Source organism: Corapipo altera, unplaced genomic scaffold (genome assembly GCF_003945725.1).
Source record: "Corapipo altera isolate COAL_440 unplaced genomic scaffold, ASM394572v1 22b, whole genome shotgun sequence".
NCBI classification, from domain to species: Eukaryota; Metazoa; Chordata; class Aves; order Passeriformes; family Pipridae; genus Corapipo; species Corapipo altera.
Window position 1 is genome coordinate 19,866,046 of NW_020884876.1, and position 21,813 is coordinate 19,887,858.

General features: G+C 41.3%; 1 protein-coding gene across 2 annotated transcripts in view; it reads left to right on the plus strand.

Annotated features, from left to right (window-relative positions):
- GATB (glutamyl-tRNA amidotransferase subunit B) overlaps positions 1-21,055 on the plus strand; it is a 43,225-nt gene extending 22,170 nt beyond the window's left edge. Inside the window, exons 6-13 of one of the 2 annotated variants that reach the window (XM_027635833.1) lie at positions 1,831-1,944; positions 2,987-3,071; positions 3,436-3,480; positions 5,382-5,571; positions 12,122-12,255; positions 12,654-12,732; positions 18,165-18,299; positions 20,599-21,055. In XM_027635833.1, coding sequence (XP_027491634.1) covers positions 1,831-1,944; positions 2,987-3,071; positions 3,436-3,480; positions 5,382-5,571; positions 12,122-12,255; positions 12,654-12,732; positions 18,165-18,299; positions 20,599-20,751 — 935 coding nt within the window. In that variant the 3' untranslated portion in view covers positions 20,752-21,055. The remainder of the gene's footprint in view (positions 1-1,830; positions 1,945-2,986; positions 3,072-3,435; positions 3,481-5,381; positions 5,572-12,121; positions 12,256-12,653; positions 12,733-18,164; positions 18,300-20,598) is intronic. The other variant, XM_027635834.1, reaches the window with a different exon arrangement.
- Positions 21,056-21,813: the final 758 nt, after the last annotated feature.

Below are 21,813 nucleotides of genomic sequence, written 5' to 3' on the forward strand. Positions count from 1 at the left end.
TCAATATTAAGCAGACAGTTTGCATGCTTCTTCAAGGGCCTTTGTGGGCATAAATATATACCATGATTTATAACTATTGAATTTGGCCCTCAGATTGCCATTGGAAATTGCACGATGATACCTTTCATCACAGAGAGATTTCTGACTTTATAGGAGTATTGGAAATATTTTTCTTCCAGAATAGATGGCTTTAAAAGTATTTGGATTTTTTTTCAAGGTGAAGGTTTTAGGGTCTTTCTGCTGTGGTTTTCCCTCATTGTAATTACTTTTTTTTCAAATAAAGGCTTTACATCCTCGTAATTTACCTTCATTCTGCTTGCATGTACAGGGAAGACAAGTGCCCAGTTTTATCAGTTTTTATTTCATTAAAAACAAACAGATGAAAAGGTTATTTCATTGCAAAGTGAAAGGAAAATAAGCTGGGCTTAAAGGAAAAAAAAGATATTTTTTTAAAAAACATTTGCAGCCTGGCTCTCCTTTTGCTTATGCCTGATTAACTTTATTGTCTACAATACATCCAATATACAATCAAATATATTGTCTGCATACATCCAAGTAGAAACAGGTTGTGTCTCAAAATAAAACAAGGGCAGGACAAGACTGTTCCTCTTTTGGAACAAGTACTTGTTTCACCCCAAAAAGGGAGCACATGCACAACACTTCTCTTGAGAGAGATGTTGGGTCATTCCAACACCTTTGTTCTTCATTTGCATGTCTGGCAAGACTCTATGAAGACAGAGGAAATTAGTGTGCCGTCCTCCAGCCTGCTCTTACAAATTGTACCCAGACCTCTCTAGTCAATTTAAATCTATTGACTGGAATGGACTCTGAAGCTGTAGCTGTCTTCACAGCTTTAACTGAGCTATTTTGCACTCTCATTAATAATGCTACTGTATCTACACAGTAGGTGTTTGTTTCTTTTTATCTGTATTTGAAATAAAAAAATATATTTAAAAAAACACAGAGAAAGGCTACAGGTGTGTAATGTGGGAAAAATAATGTTTCTTAACATTCCAGAATGTAATGCAACCTCTGCTGTTTGTTTATTCACAGCAGTTGATAACTGTGGCAAGTCTTTTCTTCTCAGAAGGGATGTTGTTAGAGGGGCAATACTTAGAAAGATAAAATTACAAGTTACTTGTGGCTGAGTCACTAAAGATCTCTAAGGACATTAGTCCATTTTGGACTAAAACTGCAGGATGCTTTTATATAAAACTTTTTATTCAGTTTCAGCTTTTGGCAGCCAGGTGCATTCTGGGGGGTAAGATTGCACTTTCTTGAAGGAGAAAATTACAAAAAAATCCACTGCTTCTCACATTTTGTCCTTGAGCTGTAAATTTCCAAGAACACCTTAGTAAATCTGTTCAACATAACCTTAAGTTCTTGTGTTCCATACCAGGATAGTATATATCCATCAAATTGTAATTCTAAAAGGTATTTTTGTGCTGCTTTGAGAGGAATGGAAGCTCACAATCCACCACTTTGCTTGTCTAATTCTGCCCTTTATTTAAGAGCTGTGATTCAGAAGCTCTTTTCACTGTATAGCTTAGAGGATCTGTGCTGCACTGCACCATGCAGTTTTCTGAGAGGATTTATGAACCATGATTTTTAAAAAAATTTAAAAAAAGCACAAGCATTATTCTCAGAAATATTTTGAATTATTCAAGGCATTGCCTTGAAGTACAATCAGAAGCAGAAAGCTATGATGAAATGGTTGTTGCTCCTTTCTGAACATAGAGAAGTCTGCTATTAATACTTCGCACATAACATGCAGTTTTTAATGCCAGTGTACCGGGCAGACGGTTCTGTTGATAAAATTTCCTTTTACAGAGGGTCAGCTGAGAGTGGATGCCAATGTTTCTGTGCATCACCCTGGAGAGCCTTATGGAGTGAGGACTGAAGTGAAGAATATCAATAGCATACGATTTCTGGCAAAAGCAGTAGGTAAATGGTGGTTGCTTCATTACAAGAGCATTGTAGATATTTTATGTGGTCTGAGATGAAATATGTCAGCTCCTGAATGCAGGAATTTGCTTTAAATACCATGACTGGCTTCACCTGTGAGTCTGTTCCATGCACCTTGCCCGTGGGTACAGGAGTCCCATTTAAGCTTAGGCTGTGCCTGAGCTGCCACATCAGCTGCCACATCATAGTTTTCAGTTCTGTCTTCTAAAGGACCTTGGACCTTTTGTAGTCCTGTTCCCAGTCCTGTATCAGGACTTAACTCCTGCTGCTTTTGACTGAACTCCCTGAATGGACCCTGGACTCGGCTCACCCCCTCACCTTGACTGAGACTGTCAGTGGGCCTGTGTTAGTAGCACACACCCCTGCCCACACTGTTCAGACTGGGACTGGGACTGTATCAGACCGTGAGGGCACTGCCTGGGCTCTGGTCACTCTTGACTCCTGGTTTATCCCTCTTTATGGAGCAGCCCCACTCTTGCTGCTCCCTGATAGAACAGATCTTAGTATAGGGTACTCTGGAAAAAGCAACCATGTTAGTGTGCAGGTTTTGCAGAGGTAGACTCTCTTCCTAGCATGTTTAGTACCGATATATGGTAACAGTGGTTTCGTGTCCTCCAATGGAGAGAATTGCTTTCCACTGAGGATGGTACATGATGTGTGTGAAGTTCAGATGCAGCTTGGGTATGAGCAAGAAAAGATGATTGTTACATCTCCAAAAGAAAACTGAACTCAGTGGCTGCAAGGTCACTAGGAACGTATGGCTTGGCTGCAAAGCCTGGGAGAAAACGGTTTCCATTTAAAGGAAATGAAAGAAGATGGGGAAAACACACAAAGAAAGAAACAGTGCTGGAGAGAGACAGTGACTGATAATTCTGCCTATAACTACTGCTGTTGATTTCATTGAGGTTAAAACAACAAACTATTTCATTATTGTGTAGCAGTGAAAAATGAATTAGTGGAGTGCATGAAAGCTATTAGTGTAGTCTAACAAGCTTACTCTTTTTTCTTTTTTTACTGTCAGACTATGAAATACAGAGGCAAATTGAAGAACTTGAAAATGGGGGAACAATTCTGAATGAAACAAGAGCCTTTGATTCCAAGCTTGGGTGAGTTTTTATTTTGGAGGAACATGGGAATAGTCACTTTAGAGTGCCCCAGATACTTAGTGACGTGATCAGGAGACATAATACAGTATTGCTCAGCTTTTGTTTTCTAAAGGTAATGTCACAAGCATAGTCTCCTCACAGGTAGTAATTTAAAGCTGAGGCTTTTTCACAGCAGATTGTGTGCTGCATTAAAGCAGTGTCTGTGTGACAGTGACTGCCCTCTTCAATGACTTGCACACATTCTTTGAAGTGGTTTTAAGAGGCTCTCCTGATCTTCATGAGGCAGAGTTTTTGTTTTGTGTTTTTGCCATAAAACTAATTCTGTGGTACCTCTCTTACCACGCTTGTTTTCTTTTTGTTTTAGGTGCACGGTACCAATGAGAGACAAAGAAGGAAAACAGGATTATCGGTATTTTTTTTAAATAAAGTTAACATTTCATGAACTGAGAATTCATTAAATTTCTTAAGTGTAGTCATTGTAATAACGATATGTAAAGTTAGTATAGTAAGCATGTATTGGAAGTTTACATTCCACTGGAAGGGGCAGAGACCTATCAAAGTAAGTACTAGACTGAGCAGTCCAGATCTAGAACTGTCTCATCTCTGCTAAAACCCCTAGACCTTTCCCAAAGACTAAGTTGGAGTACTTGAGCTCAAAGTAGGTAAATTGAAGGTTTACTTTGTGGACAGTACAAGTATTCTTAAGAATGCCTGACATAAAACATAAGAATATTCTGAGTTCAGCATTGCTCCCGCTTTAAGTAAATACTGAGGGAAATGGTTTTCAGATGGCAGGCCCTGTCTCTCCATACTTACATTCTGTGATCATAGATCACAGTCGCTGCTTGAAACGTCCTAACTGCTATTGAAAGGTGTCAGCATTCATAAGCAGGTTTCTACCTTGAAGATCTTTGTAGATATAATGACGATGTTACCTTGCTAAGTACTTTGCCTCCACCAGTGTGAGACGGCAGCCATCAAGACATAAACAGTCACCTAAGAAGGATTTAGCTGTAGGGCAAGGCATGAGTCCTGTTGGAAAGCAGTGCTGCTGGGAACAAGTGCTGAGGCAACACTGCAAGGCAGCAGCACACCTGCTTAGGGTCATCTTGGTGTTCATCCTCCTAGTAGTTCCTTAGCTTTGCATCACAGAGATGGTCTTCCTGTTACTCCCAGAGTTCACTTCCCACATGGGGAATTGTAGTTCTGCAGGAGAACTTTCAGAGCCTCTTAGCTTTGGCATCTCTGTGTTCCTGTTAGATCTGCGTATATTCTACCACTGGTCTTGCTACAGCAGAGCAATGACTTTGATTTTAAATCTACTTTTTAAATGGTATTTTTGTAGAAATGCAGTAGTGATGATTTTGTGAATTCCTTGTTATGGTAGGGGCTGGCATGAGGCTTATTTAAAAAGACTAATTTGAATAAATGCAAAAGAAAATTCATTAAAACCTAGGCAAAACTGATGAGCCTAAGATATTTCAAATAAAGACCATAAAACTTATTAGTGCTAATGTTACGATCAGTATTAAACTGTAAACTATGTTTTTCAGGGTTTTTTATGTTAAGCTACTGCTGCACATTATACATTAAACTTAAAATCTGCACATTATACATTAAAATAGAAAATATTATAGTAAATGTAGAGGGTGCCCAATACCCTTTATTCCGATGGTTTTGAACCTCTCATTTGATCATGTAAGTGTGAAGTTTCTGCTTCAATCGCAGTTATCTGAGTAGTTTGAATTGGCCTTCTCTTTAAGGGAGCCTTTTGTTCTGTGATGGCACTCTGCTGAGCACAGTGACTTTGCTTTTAGCACAGCATGAGGTTTCATCAAGAGTTCTGAAGTTTGTCTGGAAAAGGTTACAACCTGCCCAGATCACTCCCTGCAGTTGGCTGTCAATCTGAGTTCTTCCCTGCCAGTCCACTCCCATTTTTGTCCAGGTCCACAATTAATACTGGATGCCAAAAGGAGTGTCTTATTTCTATATCTATTATTAGTGGTGTTATTGGCATTTTTTATTATTTTGGGTGCGGAAGAGTTTTAGTTACCCCTTTTCTATTATAAACTCTTTGGCAATTGATGGCAAATACTCAAAGAAAGAAAACAGACTCTTTGCAGCAGTTCAGGGCCTAGTCCCTTTCTACTTACCAGTGATATACCAAGTCATGAATCTTTAATATTTTGTTTATTTGAAAGAGTGATACAACTTTCAGGAAAGTATAAACTTGTGATATAAATTTTATTCCTTGTTGTTTGGCTTCTGAGTGAAAATAATTATAAGGGAGTTTTTCTTCATTTTTACTAGGTTCATGCCAGAGCCAAACCTTCCTCCATTGATTCTGTACGATGCAAAATCTTTGCCAGCTAATATGAACCACCAGCAAGTGATAAATATTGATTGGATTCATGAGAGACTTCCTGACCTTCCCAGTGTGAAGAGGGAAAAGCTCGTTGAACAGTATGGGATTCTTCCTGAACACAGCTTTGCCTTATTGGTAGGTCTATTGATCAAGTGCTGAAAGAAGCTTAGAAACTTCAAAGTTGCATAGTTCTTGAAAAGATTTACAAATGTCGTATTAACCAGCTGTCAGTCCTCGTGGATGTTTTTATTTGGAAGTATGTCTGATGCATATTTTGTACCAAGGAGCCATATACATAGAATGGTGGAGAAATTAAAGCAGACACCACGAGCCTAGAAGTGTTTCTCACGCGAAGTGCAGTCAAATAACTGTTATTTAATATTGATCTTGACTGTCTACACGTTGACGCAGCCGTGACTGACTGCAACAAATGTACAACTTCTGCAAGTGCCTTCTCCTCATCTTTGGGCCTGATAAAAGGCTGGGCACATTGACCATATGTAACGAATACGAACCAAAATCCAAAATCTAAATCTTTCGGCTTCACAGGCCCATTGATCTATCGTTCAGCTTTATTTATTCTTTCGTTATTCTTTGGGAAATACACCAGATGGTTGCACAGCATCAACTTTGACCTCACAGCGCAGTTTACCAAGGGTGGGTTCAGAAGAGGGGATGAGGAGGAAAAGGATGTGGCAAATACAGTTATAAAGACAGAAGTGACAGCAAAATCTCATAACCTCCAAAATTATTCTAAAGGACTTTGAGGTTCTTAAATACAAACTATGACATCTCTCTTTGCCAGTGATAACTCTGGGGAGGGGGCTATACTCACCAAAGATTAGACACTTCACATAGCCAGCTAAACTAGGAGAGTGTCCTGCTTTGGTTACCTCTATGATTAGTGGAGACAGAAGGAAAAGGACTTTTTCAGAGTGAGATTCAGAGCAGAACTGTAAGTACTTTAAATTGTCCTCTGGAGGAGTTCCTTTCCTTTGACTGTAAATGGAGGGAGAGCAGTGCACATAACTTCCTCATATCCCTTCTTTGTGTGTCTGTAATTTAACACACTTGTACGGAAGCTGATTCTACAGAAAGAAAATGGTTCTTTATTCTGAAGGAAGCTGTTAAGAAAACTGCCTTTGTGGTGCTGTGCCATTTTAGTGAGTTGCAGATGTTTCACTGTTTAGTGGGCAGGTGAGTCATAAGTCTTATCAAAGTCATGAGACTGCAGTGAAAGTATCGAGAGGTGTTAGTAATTCTTACCTTTCTATTTCATTGTATAAGCTGTAAAATGTGATTTTGCAACCAGTATTCCTGTTCATGTATGCATTTTTTCATGTCAACATATTTCTCACACATTAAAATAGAAATAGGGGTAGACAGGATAGATAGGTCCTGCACCTTTTTTTTTCTGATTTCTTCTTCTTCCTCTCTGTGGTGAGTTGACCTGTGCCAGCTGCTAAGCACCACAACTGCTTGCTCATTTTCCCTGCCAGTTGGACAGGGAAGAGAGTAGGAAAAGCAAAAGTGAGAAGACTCATTATTTGAGATAAAGACACTTAAGTGAGGGAACAGGTAAGGGAAAAACCCAAAAGTGATGCAAATGCAATCACTTACCACATCCCACAAATGGACTGATGCACAGCCAGTCTGCAGCCAATAACACTGATTACCTCCCCCAGTATCCCCTTCCCTCAGTTTTCCTTGTTGAACAGGGCATTACATGGCATGGAATATAACCTTGGTCATTTTGGGTTAGCAGGCTAGACTGTGTCCAGCAGGCTAGACTGTGTCCCTGCCTAACTTTGTGCCCATCCTTGGTCTACTCACTGTGGGGAACAGAGTGGAAAAAGAAAGTACTGCTCAGCAGTAGCCAAAACACCAGTGTGTTGTCAGCACTGCATTAGTCACAAATCCAAAACACAACACTCTCTGTAGAAAATAAACTCCATCCCAAATGGGCCCAGTACACCCACTGCTTTCACTTGGCATCAACCCACTTTTTGTGGGTTTCAGTTTGCTAGTATGGATGGCTTCTGCTGTGTAGCTTCTGTCATCTCTCTCAACTAGCCCTATATATTTGCCTCATCCTGCCCTTTCTTTCAGCTGTTCTCTGAAATCCATTATTGCCTTTGCTTTTTCCCTTTTATCTTTTTTTCCTTTCTGCAATGTGTAAGACAATTAATGAGCTCCAAGCTGAAATTTGGGATTCAGCTTGTAATAAGATAATGCATCCATTTGAATGCATGAAGTGAACGCGTTCTTCATTGCGGGTCTCCTTTTATTGTGCATTAGAGTGTCAGCACGTATCCTCTCCATAAAAGTTGCTTGCCTGTTCACTGGGAGACTAGTTAACCTTATTCATCGGAAAGCGGTGTGTGCGTTGCTGCGTTCAGCTTGCATCAGAAGTTGCAGGAGATTGCTGATAGGGCCAGATGCGCAAATCTAATGACCATCCGTTCAGGTTAGAGCGCCCAGGAGTGCTCATTAAATAAATGGCTGTTGTGGAGGGATGGCTCTAAAATGCAAAGTCTGTTCTGCACCAGCTTGTTAGAGAAAGCGTTATGCTCCAAAGTTACAGTAAAACAACACCCTCCAACAAACTCCAGCGTGCAGGTTTGCTTCCGAGCTCGCTTCCTGAGCTTTCTTCTCGGACACAGTAGCTGCCTGTACATACTGTGGTGTTGAGAAACTGAGACTCCTCCTTTGCCTAATTACACGATGGAAAGAGTAGCCTATTAATATCTTTATATCTGAAATGTCTTAAGTGTAAACTGCTAAATTTTTGACAGTTTTGTATAAATTGCAAAAATAAATGATGTTTCTGATTTTTCTTCATGCAGAGCTATTCTTATTCATAAGGATACAATTCTTTGAGCCATGTACACTCCATAGTATGTGGGTACTCAATTTCTGCATGCAAGTTCTGCTTTGCTGTGTAAACTGGTAAGCTGGCAAATACATCAGTCAAGAAGGATCTTTGACAGCTTTGCCAGTTATGGTATTATAACATTTTTGTCTTGCTTCTTATTGAGTAAAAAATAAGATATATTTGCATAGACACTACTGTATTACTGTGACATTTTGTTTTCTAAATGCATGCTGAGGTCCAAACAGAAAATAGATCAGTTGTCACAGTACAGCATGAGAAAAAACCAGTATGATCACTTTCTTTCTCATGTGAATTCCAAGTCTTCCTGTGCATTTACCACTCCTCTGCTCACTCAGATAGAATTGACTGTTCTGCTTGGGTGAGTTGCTTTGGTGGAACAATTACATTGGGACTCCTTCAAACAGTCAGAAGTGGGCTGCTGTAGCAGTTGGGTTTGACCATTTTGTTTTATGACATGCCATTCTCATACATGTTGGCATGCAGGTGAACTTATGCTTATTTTTAGAATTTAAATCATTTTATAAGAAGCTTTAGGAAAAAGTTTGAACTTTCTTTAACTGCTCTGCTTATCTGCTACATGTTCCAGTTTGGTTTTTTTTTCCCCTGACAATCTTGCACATTTTTGCAGCAGTTATTACCTCACAGTTGTTTATTGTTGAAACTGTGATGGTGAAAATGGGAATAACAAAGCAACAAATTACATTTTATTTATGAACATTGAGGTAGTTTTCTTTTTCAGTTCTTTGGTAAACACTACTGATCTTTTAAAGCATAAGTGTGCATTACAGTCCTAGTGTCCCCAAAAATTGTACCCATGGTATTTGGTAAAATAAAGTATTATTTCAGGCTGTTTAAAAGGTGTCTGAAATCACTCCACCCACTAGGGTTTTTGACATCTCAGTGCTATGAAATGATCATTTTAAACCATGTTTAAAAAGAAATTTGCATCTGGTTGAAATACTGGTATGTCAGATTTCATGCCAGTGAGACTGTAATGAATAAGTTACAGCATATTTGGTGTGTAATGGGAGCACTGAGGGGGCCTGGATCGCATACATGGTGCTGCTTTTCCAGATTTCTGGTTTTCTTTCTGTGAAGATTAAAATAGAGTATTCAGAATTAAGAGAGATCAGGCAGTTGGTGCTCCTGTAATACAGCATGTTAGAGTGTGCTGCAGTGGTTTCCAGATCAGATCTACTGCAAGGGACAGGTGTGTGTATGTGTTGGTAGTTGGAGTGAATTTGGCATGAAGAAAGTTGACCAAAATATAAAATTAAAGTTAAGTTCACATAGTACAGTATCTAGAAATGGAAGCTAATCAAGTTATGCCTACATTTTTTCTAATATGACAAGAAAATAAGGAAAATGTTTCATTTCTGTCAGTCATTCTGATGTTTTGACATTCTGCCTTATTCATTTCAGTCTAACACTGCTAGGTTTTCCTACTCCTTGGCTATAGAAAATGACAAGTCACTTTAAAAAGCCTAAAACAAAATGCAAGCGAATTTTGGGAAATGTGTCTGGTTTTGTGTGTGCAAGTAGTGAGTATGGGGTTCCTAGACCTGGTAGCATATGTAAGTCTGCCTCTCTTGAGTTTTTCTGGGCTTTTCTGTGCTTGCTGCCTGGAAAACATCTGATTAAAATGCGAAGGCTGGATATGTTTGTCCTCAATTTTCAAAGGTCTGGCAGCAGGGTCAGAGCTGTAACTCCAACCAGGCTGTAGGTATCCAGAAATCTGAATGTGCCCACTTGTAGGGATCTGCTCTCTAGCCTGTACATGATGGAAGTGTTGGACATGCTGCATCTGAGCTCTGTAGCTGCATTCAAACATGTGGCAGCCGCAGACATTGTTTGCCTGTGCATAATGTTGTAGCTAGAGTTGCTCTGCATGGAGTGTTTGTAAAGCCTTCTGCAGCATGTGTAAAGAAACCAGCATTTATACTAGCTAACTTTTTCCTGTCTAAGTTGGACAGGTGTTTCTGTGTAAGGGAACCCACTGTTTAAATAATCAGTGTTTGTTTGTGCTATTGAACCCTGAGGTGAATTAGAAAGAGTACAGTACTTGGCAATGCATCATTCTAGTAATTCCACTTAACACACTCACAGTTTTTAATCAAGTTTACTGTACTTTGGTAATTCCTTTACTTTTTTTTTTTAAAGCCAAATTTGTTCCTCTAGTCTGTTTAGCCTTAGTTTTGCATAATTTGATTACAAAGTAATTGCTAGTTAAATTAGTTAGAGCACTGGAGAAGAGAATTACATCTGTATGTCTTATATAGATATAGGTTTACCTTGGTTCACAAAAGACCTCAGTGGTTTCCTAAGCTGAGAACTTAGTTTCTTTCCTCGTGGTCTCAAGGTAAAGGAGGTGGGTCTGATTTTTGTCACACCAGTTTTACAGCATATCAGACATTAATCTAAGTACATTTTGTTCTGTTTCAGAGAACAGAGAGCAGTAGTTTGCAGTCTTCTCAAAAGCCATACATCATTACCAATGAAAAATGTGGTATCCAGAGCTGTTGGAAGTTTGTGTTGTTTGAGAGGGAAAGTCTAAAATTTTGTATTGCTATGGCAATAAATGGCCTTTAAAAACAAGGGCATATGAGACTGATGGGATGTGTGTGGATGGAGAACTCAGGCTTTGGTTTAGTGTGTACCCTGCACTCTTTTTGCTCATAACTGTTCCAAGATCTGGCTGCAGTCAGTATGTGCTTGGGAAATGTTTTTGCTGTGATGACTATACTTAGAATAGCTCCTTGGCTGTCTCTAAACTGTTACCTCTCAACTTCTGAGAGCTGGCTTGTCCTCCTGTGTGTTTATGCCACACACTGCAGAAGGCCAGTGGCATGCTGGATTTGGATTTCTCCTTGAAAAGGTAGGAGCTGCCACTTCATACTTCTTCAGCCTTCAGTAAACCTAATGAGTTCTGTGCTGCAGTTAAAGATCCATCAATAGCTTGATGACAAACACCACAGCATTCAACAGACTGTGCAGTATCTGCTCTTCTAAAAACAATCTCGGATTTCACTTAGGCTATAAATTGAATCCCCTACTGTCATATCTTCTGAGCATTTAAGGGTGCTGTGGAAAAGCTTACATACCTTCTCTGAAAAAAAAATGGTAGAATAAAACTCTGCTTCTTACAGTATGACCTTTCCATATCATTGAAGGGGAAATGCAAGCTACACTTACTCCTTCCATCCAAAACAAATAGAAGTGATTGTAACATCAAGAGTGAAGTATCTGTAGACAGTTTCAGGAAAAATCTGTTTGTGGTAAAAAGTAGCATGACAGCATGTGAGATGGCAGCATTGTATTTTCTAGTACATTGTACTTTCTATTATACATACTTAAAACACAGGAGGAGATGAGAAAGGTTCTCCCCAAATGCTGATTTTAGGGAGGTGTTAAGAGAAAAGTGATCACTCATTTGTTGGAAGTTCCACTGAAGCAGACAGGCTGACAGATAAGCTCTATGTATCTGTTCTAGGCATAAGATAGTTCATTTGCTGTTATGTTAATAAAATTACTGCAAAGTTTTGTGCCTTTGCAGTGAATTCACAACTGAAGTTTACTTTAGGATTGAACATTTATACACCGAGTGTAATTGTATAATTAGTTGTAACCTGTAACCTGTGTCACCTGCTCTAGGTGACCTTGCCCTGGCAGAGGGCTTGGACTGGATGATCTCCAGAGGTCCCTTCCAACCCTAATGATTCTGTGATTCTCTGATTCTGTAATCATGTTTGCACTCTGGTATCTCTGATGCATTTAACTTTTCTTAAACAGAATGAAGATGGATTAGCAGAATTCTATGAAAATGTGGTGAAACAGACCCGAATGAAGCCAAAGAGAGTGATCGGCTGGGTTCTCAATAACCTTCTCAGTTACTTGAAACAACATTCCCTTACAGTAAAGGAAAGGTCAGTCTTTGTGATTCATACACTGGTGAAACAAAAGTGATCCTTTTCTCAAGTGCCATGAATAATACCATGTCACTCCTTTGCCCACTGCTGCTTTAGTTGTTACCTGTGAAGTTTGTTACAGCACGCAATGCTGCGCAGGCCTTGGCACTGTCATCCTGAATGGACTCAAACAAGTATGTTGCAGAGAAGAGGACCATGTAGTTAAGAGTTGTAATCAGTCTTCTGTCTTTAGAATACGATGATGGTAAGGCATAGTAGGCTATCTCAAATACCAAACTTGAACATAGAGTAACATGAGGAAAAATACCAGCTTGTATGATTTTTAGGCAAGTAACAGTAACATAGATATATTATGTCACCGTATTCTCTGAGGTAACTTCTCCCTTTCTCCCTAGTCCAGTCAGTTCTTTTCTCCTGGCCGACCTTTTGAACCTTCTAGAAAAAAAAGAAATTTCTTCTACAGCAGCAAAGCAAGTAAGTACCTTTTTGATTTTACTGTACTCTGAATCTGTGGCTGCTTACTCCAGTAGTATAGCAATTTTATAATTAATAGTGTACCAGTTAAGTGGTTGTTTCAGAAGGAAATTGTTTAGTGATGATGAAGGATAAATTTTGTATCTATAATATAATAGATGCAAATGCCTTGTGTGTGTTTATAATCTTACAGATACGTTGCATATTCAGTGTTAGAAGAAGATAGAAGCCAAATAGTAGACTTAAACAGTGTGAACTGAAGTCAATTAAACAAATCCTCCTTCTGAACAGAGCATACACTAGATCTCAATTTCACAGTTGAGTCAGACCTGAGTGAAAGGTCAGTGGGAGCTAATCCATGGCTTGCAGCTAAGCTGAGAGTACCACTTACTACGTACTAAGGGACAGGAAGGTTCCCAAGCATTAGCAGGTGGAAAAGGATATAATTCACCTGAGTGTAGTCACAAAAAGAGTTCTTCTTTGGTGTACCCCTGAGTCAGAAGTGGGAGAGGTCTGGCCTTTCTTTTATCCTTGCCTCTTTGAGCAAGTGCTGTTATGAACCTCTCACACAAGTAAAGATGGTACAGCTCGTTTTTTTTAAAATATCATGTTGCTTAGGACAGTCTGAAAAATCAGTTCTTGATGATTTATGTCTAAAATTGTGAACTGGTTTTGATGGATACAGTGACTGATGTGTCTATAGTAAAACTTTGGCGGTTTTTATGATGAGGAATAATTAATCATTCAACTTAAATTATTGCCAGCTCATTTATGTGGAATACATTGTCTTTTCAGACTAATTATTATATTCTAGATAAGTGCAATAGGGACCTGTTTGTGTGTTTATCAGTGAAACTATTAATTAAGACATTTAACTTGCCTTAACTGCTTTCAAACTTTTAACGCCCTGAAATATATGGAGCAGGTTTCCATCTATCTAACACATATCCATTAAATCCAAGTACAACTTTGGAATAGTATTGAAGTCAGTTCAGGGTTTTTTGCATTGTTATAAACCAAGTGTAACTGTTGCAAACATGGCTCTTTACCCTACTTGGAGACTTTTAAAATTTCTGGTTTGTTTTCTTTTTTTGGAGATGCTTGTAGTTCTTAATTAAGTTGGTCTCCTTGTTGGTCTGTTTCTGTGGATAGCCAGCTGCATAAAATAGGCATCATAAATAGGGATATAAGTGCCTGGCTTCAGGCATGTGTGTTTAGAAATTTTGTATTGGAAAAGTAAAAGCTTGAAAAAGGAGATAAAGTATTAATAGGAAAAGCATTGGAATGCAGAGCAGTTCTGTGCCTGAGGGGTTGTGGCACGCCCATCAGTTTGGTGTCTGCATTTGAAAGGGAAGCTTCAGAACTCCAGTCCTTGTGGAGGTAGGGATAGGGTACTAATGCTCTTCTGTGGAAGTTTTCTGCCTGGTGATATATTTGTGTGCCAGCACTTCTGACAGGTTATGAAATGTCAAGAATTTCAGAGATGCATTTCTTGTTTAATTACCAACTCCTTGTAATGTGTGTGTTGTCCTCGGTGCTCTGAAATTGGACACAGAGAAATCACAGCACTGTTTGCCATCACCCAGTGATGATGCTATCAGACTGCAGAAACCTTGCCACATTTAGAAAAGTATTTTGGTTGCCTGGATGTCAGAAGAGTAACAAATGTTTGTAACAATTCTCAGCAGTAGGCAGAGATGCTGGTTGGCCTGAGGGCAGAAAAGGCTATATATACACACCAGCAGATGAATTGCAGTACTTGGGGAGGGGGAGCACGATGTGCAGTGGCAGACACAGATCCAACAGGAGAGGATGGAAGGGTTGGATGGGGTGAGTGCACAGACGTGTACACATACGTGCTCGCTGCGGGAAGCTGTTAAAGGCTTAAATTTTTTAGTTTTGTGTTCAGTCTCTGCTGTGTAAGGCAGTTAAACACAGGCAGATAAAAGCTGTGAGCACTGACTGTAGACACAGAGCACTGTGTGGTGGGATGCATGTGCCAAGCAAAGGGCACTGTGTGCTCACATAATTACCATGTTGGTAATTACACAGCTCACGCCCAACTTGCCATCAAATACAGTGTCCTACTCCAGAGGTCTCTGAAGCAGTTCCAGGCTAGTGTGCCTGTGCAAAGGCAGGAGCAGCTTCCAGGTCTGCGGGTGTGCAGGTATGTGGGGGGAGCATGTCCTGGATTGGGGCAGCTGTGGCCCACCACAGAGGCACCATTTTGAAGCCCACAGTGGGAGGTGTTAGTACTGCTCACCCAGGGCTGAAACCAGTCCAGTGGGGAGTGTCTCTGAGATGCGGCCTCACTCCTTATTTGCCTGGATGGCAGCAAGTGCATCTCTGGCATGACAGACCTGCCTTTGAGTTATGGCATTGTGGGAAGAGGCTGGTTCCTGGGCCAGGGAAGCAGAAACTTTCCTCTGCTGCCGAGAGCCATGCTGGAGCAACTCCGTGTGGACACCCTTGTCATGAGTTCACTGGGGATCAATGCCCAGTAGGCCATGGAACAGAGCAGAGCCCGGGTTTTGCTGGCTTCTGCAGTTGCATAGGTCACCCACATAGGAATAACTTCAAAAGACCCACTGGGCACTCCTGCTTTAAAGTAGATGGCAAGGAAATGAGTACAGTACACAAACCTAAACTGAACCATCTGCTTTGACAATTATGGCTGTACCATCTGGAGGACTGGACCCAGCCTGCCCCTCGCTTCTGTGAGAGGCTGAGGGACAACTGCCAGACATCAAGGCTTCCGTCACTGGAAATGAGAGATGCCCACAGGACTGACTCGAGTGGTGCTGCCTGCTGCTTCCTCCCACCCTTGGCAGCAAATCACTGCAGATAGGGTTTCCAGTTGGAGCGTTCCTAGGCACAGCAGTCAGCTGGCACGTTCACCAGTTGCAAAATGTTTGATATGATGCCCATGGCAGCCAGACATGTGAGTCCTGATTAATTCATCTTGACCAATGCTGCTGTGCCTGCATGGGTAGAAACTGCAGAACATTATTAAAATCTAATCATGCTTAGGTAAGAATCAATAGTAGAAACTGTTGAGATTTCAGTAATGGAAATGAGACCTGAAATTCTCATTTTGGCTCTGGAGACTTCATAATTTGATCCTCCTGTGCTGGTGCAGGCAGTTTGTGTAAATGAGTTGAAATAATTTTTTTAAACTGCTTTCTTTAGCTTCATGCTCCTTGCCAAGTGGAGAGACACATTTTTAAAAAGTGCATCTTTGACAGGTCTTGGCCACATATCTTTCTGCTTTTCTACGTACCTGTAAACAAGCAAGGGCCTTGATAACATTGTTGCTCTACTAGCTAAGTGGAGATGCTTTTTACCAAATGGAGTAGTACACATGATGCAGCTGTCACACAGGGAAAATCTAGTGCCTTCAAGGTCTTTAATGGCGAAGCTTTTCTCAGTGCCAGCAAATATTGGCATAGGCGTAACAGGGAATCAGAGCTGGATCTCTGACTGTCGAGCTGTCCTGCCCCTGCTCTTAAGTCAGCCTGATGTATGAGTTGCTCCTGAATAACTCTGCCATGGTCGGCTGTGTAGATTTTGTTTGTTGCAGATTTCCCCCTCCTGCAGCCCATGGCATCCTAAAAATCCCATCTGCCTTTTTCCAGGAGACTGAAAGGGCTTATTCATTGTCCACTCCTGATTTGTGCAGCACTTAGGCTCTCCAGGGTGTTTGCTATGGGCTGTGCTGTGTAATGAGGACAGGGCTCACTCTGAGGATAATGTACAGTATGGGTGCATTGGGAGGCCTAGAGGACAGAAAGCTTCCTGCCTAGTCCCTCAAGGAAGAAGCAGAAGGGCTGCCTGGGGTAGCAATGGAGAGCCACAAAAAAAAAAAAAAAAGCAAGAGGCTCAGACAGGCTGAATCTCTGTTGGATGTAGTGTATTTCTTTCTAGGAGTATTGCAGGTAGCACTGGCATGATGACTTCCAAGTACTGCACTACAAAGAAGATCTTGTAGAAGACATCATATACAGCACTGATTTATTCAGTATAAACATCTGAAAGCTTTACTTACAGCAGTTGTAACTCTGGCTGCTTATCAGTAACTTCAGTATCGTGATCTGCCTTTAACCCTCTTAACAGGGAAAAATTAAGATGGAGCTTCCACAATGCAGCAGCATATCATTACCCTCTCACAAGGTCTCCAGAAGAGTGATAAGATCCCATAAAAAGCTTTGGGGTACTGCTGGCAAACAAATCACCTCTTGCAGGAATTGTATCAATGCGTGGTTCTTAAATACATGTTGTGGCTACAGAATTCTTTAACTGAAAGTCTTTTGTACCAGAAAATCTGTCAAGCTGAAGAAAATTGCTGGGGCAGTTAAGATACCAACCCACATGCTTCTTTTTTCCCAAGTTCTCTTGCTACCCTGCGAATTATTTAACATTCAGTTTGAATGCTCCTCCCAGCTTCTTCTTCACCCTACAGTGAATATTTAATGCTGAAATTTTGACATGGCATCCATTTCCATATTGGGACACAGCAATGGCACTTCAGCTCAGGATGGAGCTCAAGGAGCTGTTTTAATAAAGGTTTTCTTACTCTCCTCCCACAGCCCTGAAATAAGAGCAAAGGGAATACAGAAAATGACTACCCAAGGAAATTGTTTTTTTATAAATGTTCTCTCCTCTCAAGTGTATTCCAGGGCAATAGCCCTGCCGCAGTGTAGGAAAACACACTAGCATTAACAAGTGATTATTCCACAGGCCTGGGTTTGCCCAGCAGTCCGGTACTTGGAGATGATGCATAGGTGGGCTGGAGCTGCTGCATTCATTCTGCTTGGCACCATTTTTCTTCTGCTTTGTCATATGTATCCTCATTACAGCTTGCTGGTGAGGACTGGTAATGGGATGAGTTACCTGCGATTGGACTTGGTACAATAGTCAGCTAATCGTCATTCTCGGGCAGAGCCATTGCTCATGGAGGTGCATTTCCTGACTACTCTCAGGCAGTTCATGTGAATAATGTGAGATGAGCACGAGTGCTGCTGGAGGAGCAGCCTTGCAGTCTGTGCCAGTCTCTGCTGGGGTGGCCCCTCTCCGTGCAGCAAGGCACATGGGGCTGTGCTCAGCAAACATCTTTGGAGATGTACCGGCACTGGCAGCAGCAGGCAGGTCCCAGGACTGTGGGAGGCTGCAGAGCACCAGGGGTGAACCATTAACCTGTACTAATGCAGTAAGTGATGATTCTTTGTCTTATTACAGGATGCAGAAAAGGAGGGGGAGAGTACAAGGGCTCTTTCAGAGAGGCACAGGATTAAATCTTGGGTTTGTTCTCGTTTAGACAATCTGCTCTTGCTTTAACTAAAATCTAGCTTCTTGGATCAGTAACTGAAATACTGCATGTAAACAACGTTGGTAAGTCAAGGCACTGACCTTTGCTGCTTTATTGTGATTTTCAGGTGCTTGTGGAATTGTGGAAGGGAGAAGGGAAGACTCCTCTTGAAATTGTTAAAGAACAGAAACTTCAACTGTTACAGGATCAAAAAGAGCTCGAACAGATCTGCCAGGCAGTGATTGATAGACAAGAAAATGAGGTGATTATGATGGTGCTAGGAACCTTCTGCACTGTGGCAGTCTGTGGCACTGAAAGGGCGTTAAAATGACCTCTCTCTTTTTTCCCTTTTGATGGCATTTGAGCTCTAGAGCCAGAGCAGTAAAGCTGCTGCCAAGATATTATCAGGCTTTTCTTCTCCTTTCTTATTTTACTAAGTGGATTTTTTGAAATTGAAGCTTGCACAAAATGATCAGCAGAAGAAATTATCAGTCTGGCTAATGTGCTAAGTCATTCTGAAAGACCTTAAAAGTTTAATGTAGGAAAGCAAAACTACAGGGCCCTGTCCCTCTCTGGCTGTACTGCCATTAACCTGACCCTGCCACCTGACAAAAAACTCTGATTTTTGTGTCATCTGTTGTGATATTGGGGCAACACTGCTAAACTGTTCTGAAGCTGGAGACTGAAGTTACCTGCCAGCAAGGCATATATTAGTTACCGAATTAGAGAATGCATCAGAAACTGGCAATGCAAAAATTTTACTTGTATCTGACTCTTTGCCATGTCCCTGTCCCCATGCACTGCCAAAAAGACAAGTCTAGCTCGCTGTCCTGCCTGACAGTGGCTGTGGGGTGGGGAGGAGCCAAACCCCATGGCAGCAGCAGTGGTGGCTCCAGAGCTGCTGCCCACTCTGCTGTTCTGCTGGGCTATGGAAGCAACGTAAATGCTGCAGTAGGAAAGATGGGGGGAGGGGGAGGTTGGCTCTTCCCCATCTCCTTGGAAAGACACAGCAGGCAGTGTGGCTCATAGGTCTAACAAGGTCTGAGCTGGAAAAAAGGGAAAAAAGCCCTTGTTGCTCATGAAGGGGAGGAGTTGGAACGGATCTTGACAGAGTCTATATAATCTGCTTTATAAAAAACAAAATGAAAACAAGTGCTTATATGTTCTCTGGAGCAAAAATGTAAAAGCAGAAGTGAATAGCTTACTTCTAATATAAACAATGTCTAGCTACATTTGCCATTTGGAAAAAAACATTAACATCTTTTGAGAACAATACCACCCACTCCAGATCTCATTGGGGGATGCTAACAGCTCTGCAAGAGGTTTTGATAAAGAAAATGAGCTTGCAGTAGGTCGGCATGACCTCCATCAGACTGACTCATTTGCAGAGCCTGATAAAAGTGCTGCTGTATTTTCAGGCTGGTAGGAAAGCACAGGCATGGACAGAAGGGATGTTAGAACCAACTGGGAAGTGCAGGAGCCGCAGATCCATAACCACACTACTGTTTCAATGCATTTTGAGAGTAACTTTTTTCAGAATGAACTAATTTAAAAACAGCTGCTCAAGCCGACACTGGGCACTTTATGACAGTGCAGTATCTGGATTGCACTGCACTCTGCCCCACATAGGTAATTACTTGCAGATCCAGAGTAATGAGTCCTTTCCATAGTGTGACATTACAAAGAAGATTTTAGACTAACAATAATTCAGATACTGTAATGAGTAGCAATATTTGCATTTGAGTTTGGTATTGGCACAGTTGGTGGTTCCTATGTTCACAACCCTTCCCTTAATATCTGCAAATATGACATCCTGTTTAGTTGGCAGCTCTTGTGTTCTACCCAGTAACTCCAACAATGTAGAGATTGCCTTCCCTGCCACACAAGCAGTATGAAGGCCAGATGCTTGTCTTTCAGCAGTAGGCTCTCCTTTAGGAATGCCCAGAGGTGACATTTCTGATCCTTTTAGCTTTTAAATATGACCCTTGCAATTTTGCAAGTGATTGTGCATCAGTCACTTGCTGTCTGATAGCCAGTTGTATTTCTGACCAGTTAATTAATTGTCACGTTGCAAAGAATTCTGTGCTTAAAGGAAGCAACACATTGTTACAAAAACACCTACATCTGTTCTTTAAGGACCTCACAAATATTATCAAATAGGCTATGATTTGATGCAAATTACATGTTAGAATATTATATTCAGTAAGAAGATAGATCCTATTAGCAAGAAAAGTCCATCTTTCTTCTCTGGCTCTTTTCTAGAAAGTTGCTGTTCAAGTTGCAGACACTGTTAAAATCCAGAAGTGTTTTCTGACTCTTTCTATAAGAGGAGCTATTTTTATTAATTGTAAGGCCCTGCTTCTCTGGGGACTTGCTGTTCTCTCATGGGAGCAGAGCAGGAGCTTATTGCAAAGCTGAAGGCAGTTTTTATAAATAACACCTTAGCCCAAAATGTAGTGTTCTCTCACAATGGTCCAAAAGACAAAAATATTCATCCCCTGTCTGGGAATGAGTGAAGATGTTCAGTATTCCTGTAACATTGTTGCTTTTTTTTCTTTAAGGTTATGGCAATAAAGGCAGGAAATTTAAAAGTTTTAAATAAGTTAATTGGCCTGGTACAAAGAGAAACCCAAGGACGGTCGAATCCTGTTCTGGTGAAGCAATTATTAGAGAAGAAGCTAGAAGTAGCCACAAGAGAAAAACCACACAAGTGACTACAGAAACATGTGCTTCGTTCTGTCTGCAAATGCACTTTGGTGTCTCCTCGTGTAGCATCGGGCTTGTTGGTTTTACTTCAAGCAGCTCGAAGTCCCAGCCTTCCCTGGATGCATCAGCCAAAGGCAGATGGGCCAAAGAAAAGCAGATGATACAGCCATTTGCATCTCTTTCACTTTGATGTGGCATTTGGAAATGTGATTTCCACACAGCCCTGGGAAGCAGGCTCCCAGGAGTGTCTGTGAGTATGCAGAAAGCTGAAGCTGTATGGGTTAGTTTTCTAATAAAGCGGGTGCAAACTCAGCTTTTCTGGCTGCCTGTTTGTGAAATTCACAGATCTCAAATACTCAGTGTGGTGGTGCACACTAGTAACTCACTGTGAATTAGTGTGAGCACACTCGTAACAATGATTAAAACACCTAGAAGACCACGTCTGCCTCGATGCCTAACAGAATGGAAAAAAATTTTCCTCCTATCATTCTTCCTAGTTTCTGAGGGATGGGGAAGGGATGAAATCACTAGCTACTTAAGTGTGTGCCTGAGGCTAGTGCCACAGATAGAAGTGCCTGCCTCCCAGTGTGTCAGATTGTTTGCTTTCCTCCTCCCAGCTATGTACCCAAACATCTGCTTTGCCTGCTCACAGCTCTCAGTTCTCAGGAGTGCCTGAGGGATGTGCCTGAGCTCTTCTGAGGGTCGCATCCCAGTTTGGCATCAGCAGATGTGCTTCTGCCAGCCCTGCACAACTTAGGAAGGAACAAGTAGAATCACAGACCCACAAGGATCGTGAGAATCCAGCTCCTGGCCCTGCACAGGACAGCCCCAAGAATCACACCATCTGCCTGAGAAAGTGGCTCACTTGTTCCAGTTTAGTTTTTTTCTCTGTGGGCGAGAACGTGACCCTGTGTTACAAAGGCCCAGTGCCAAGAGCTGCTGTTTCCCTGGCACATGGTTTTCTGCCATCACCTGGAACTGCACTGCTTTGGGGAAGGAATGGAACATGCAGTTGGCTTACCAAAACTGAGCAGACTTCAGCTGGGGTCCAGGGCCTGCTCCACTACTTA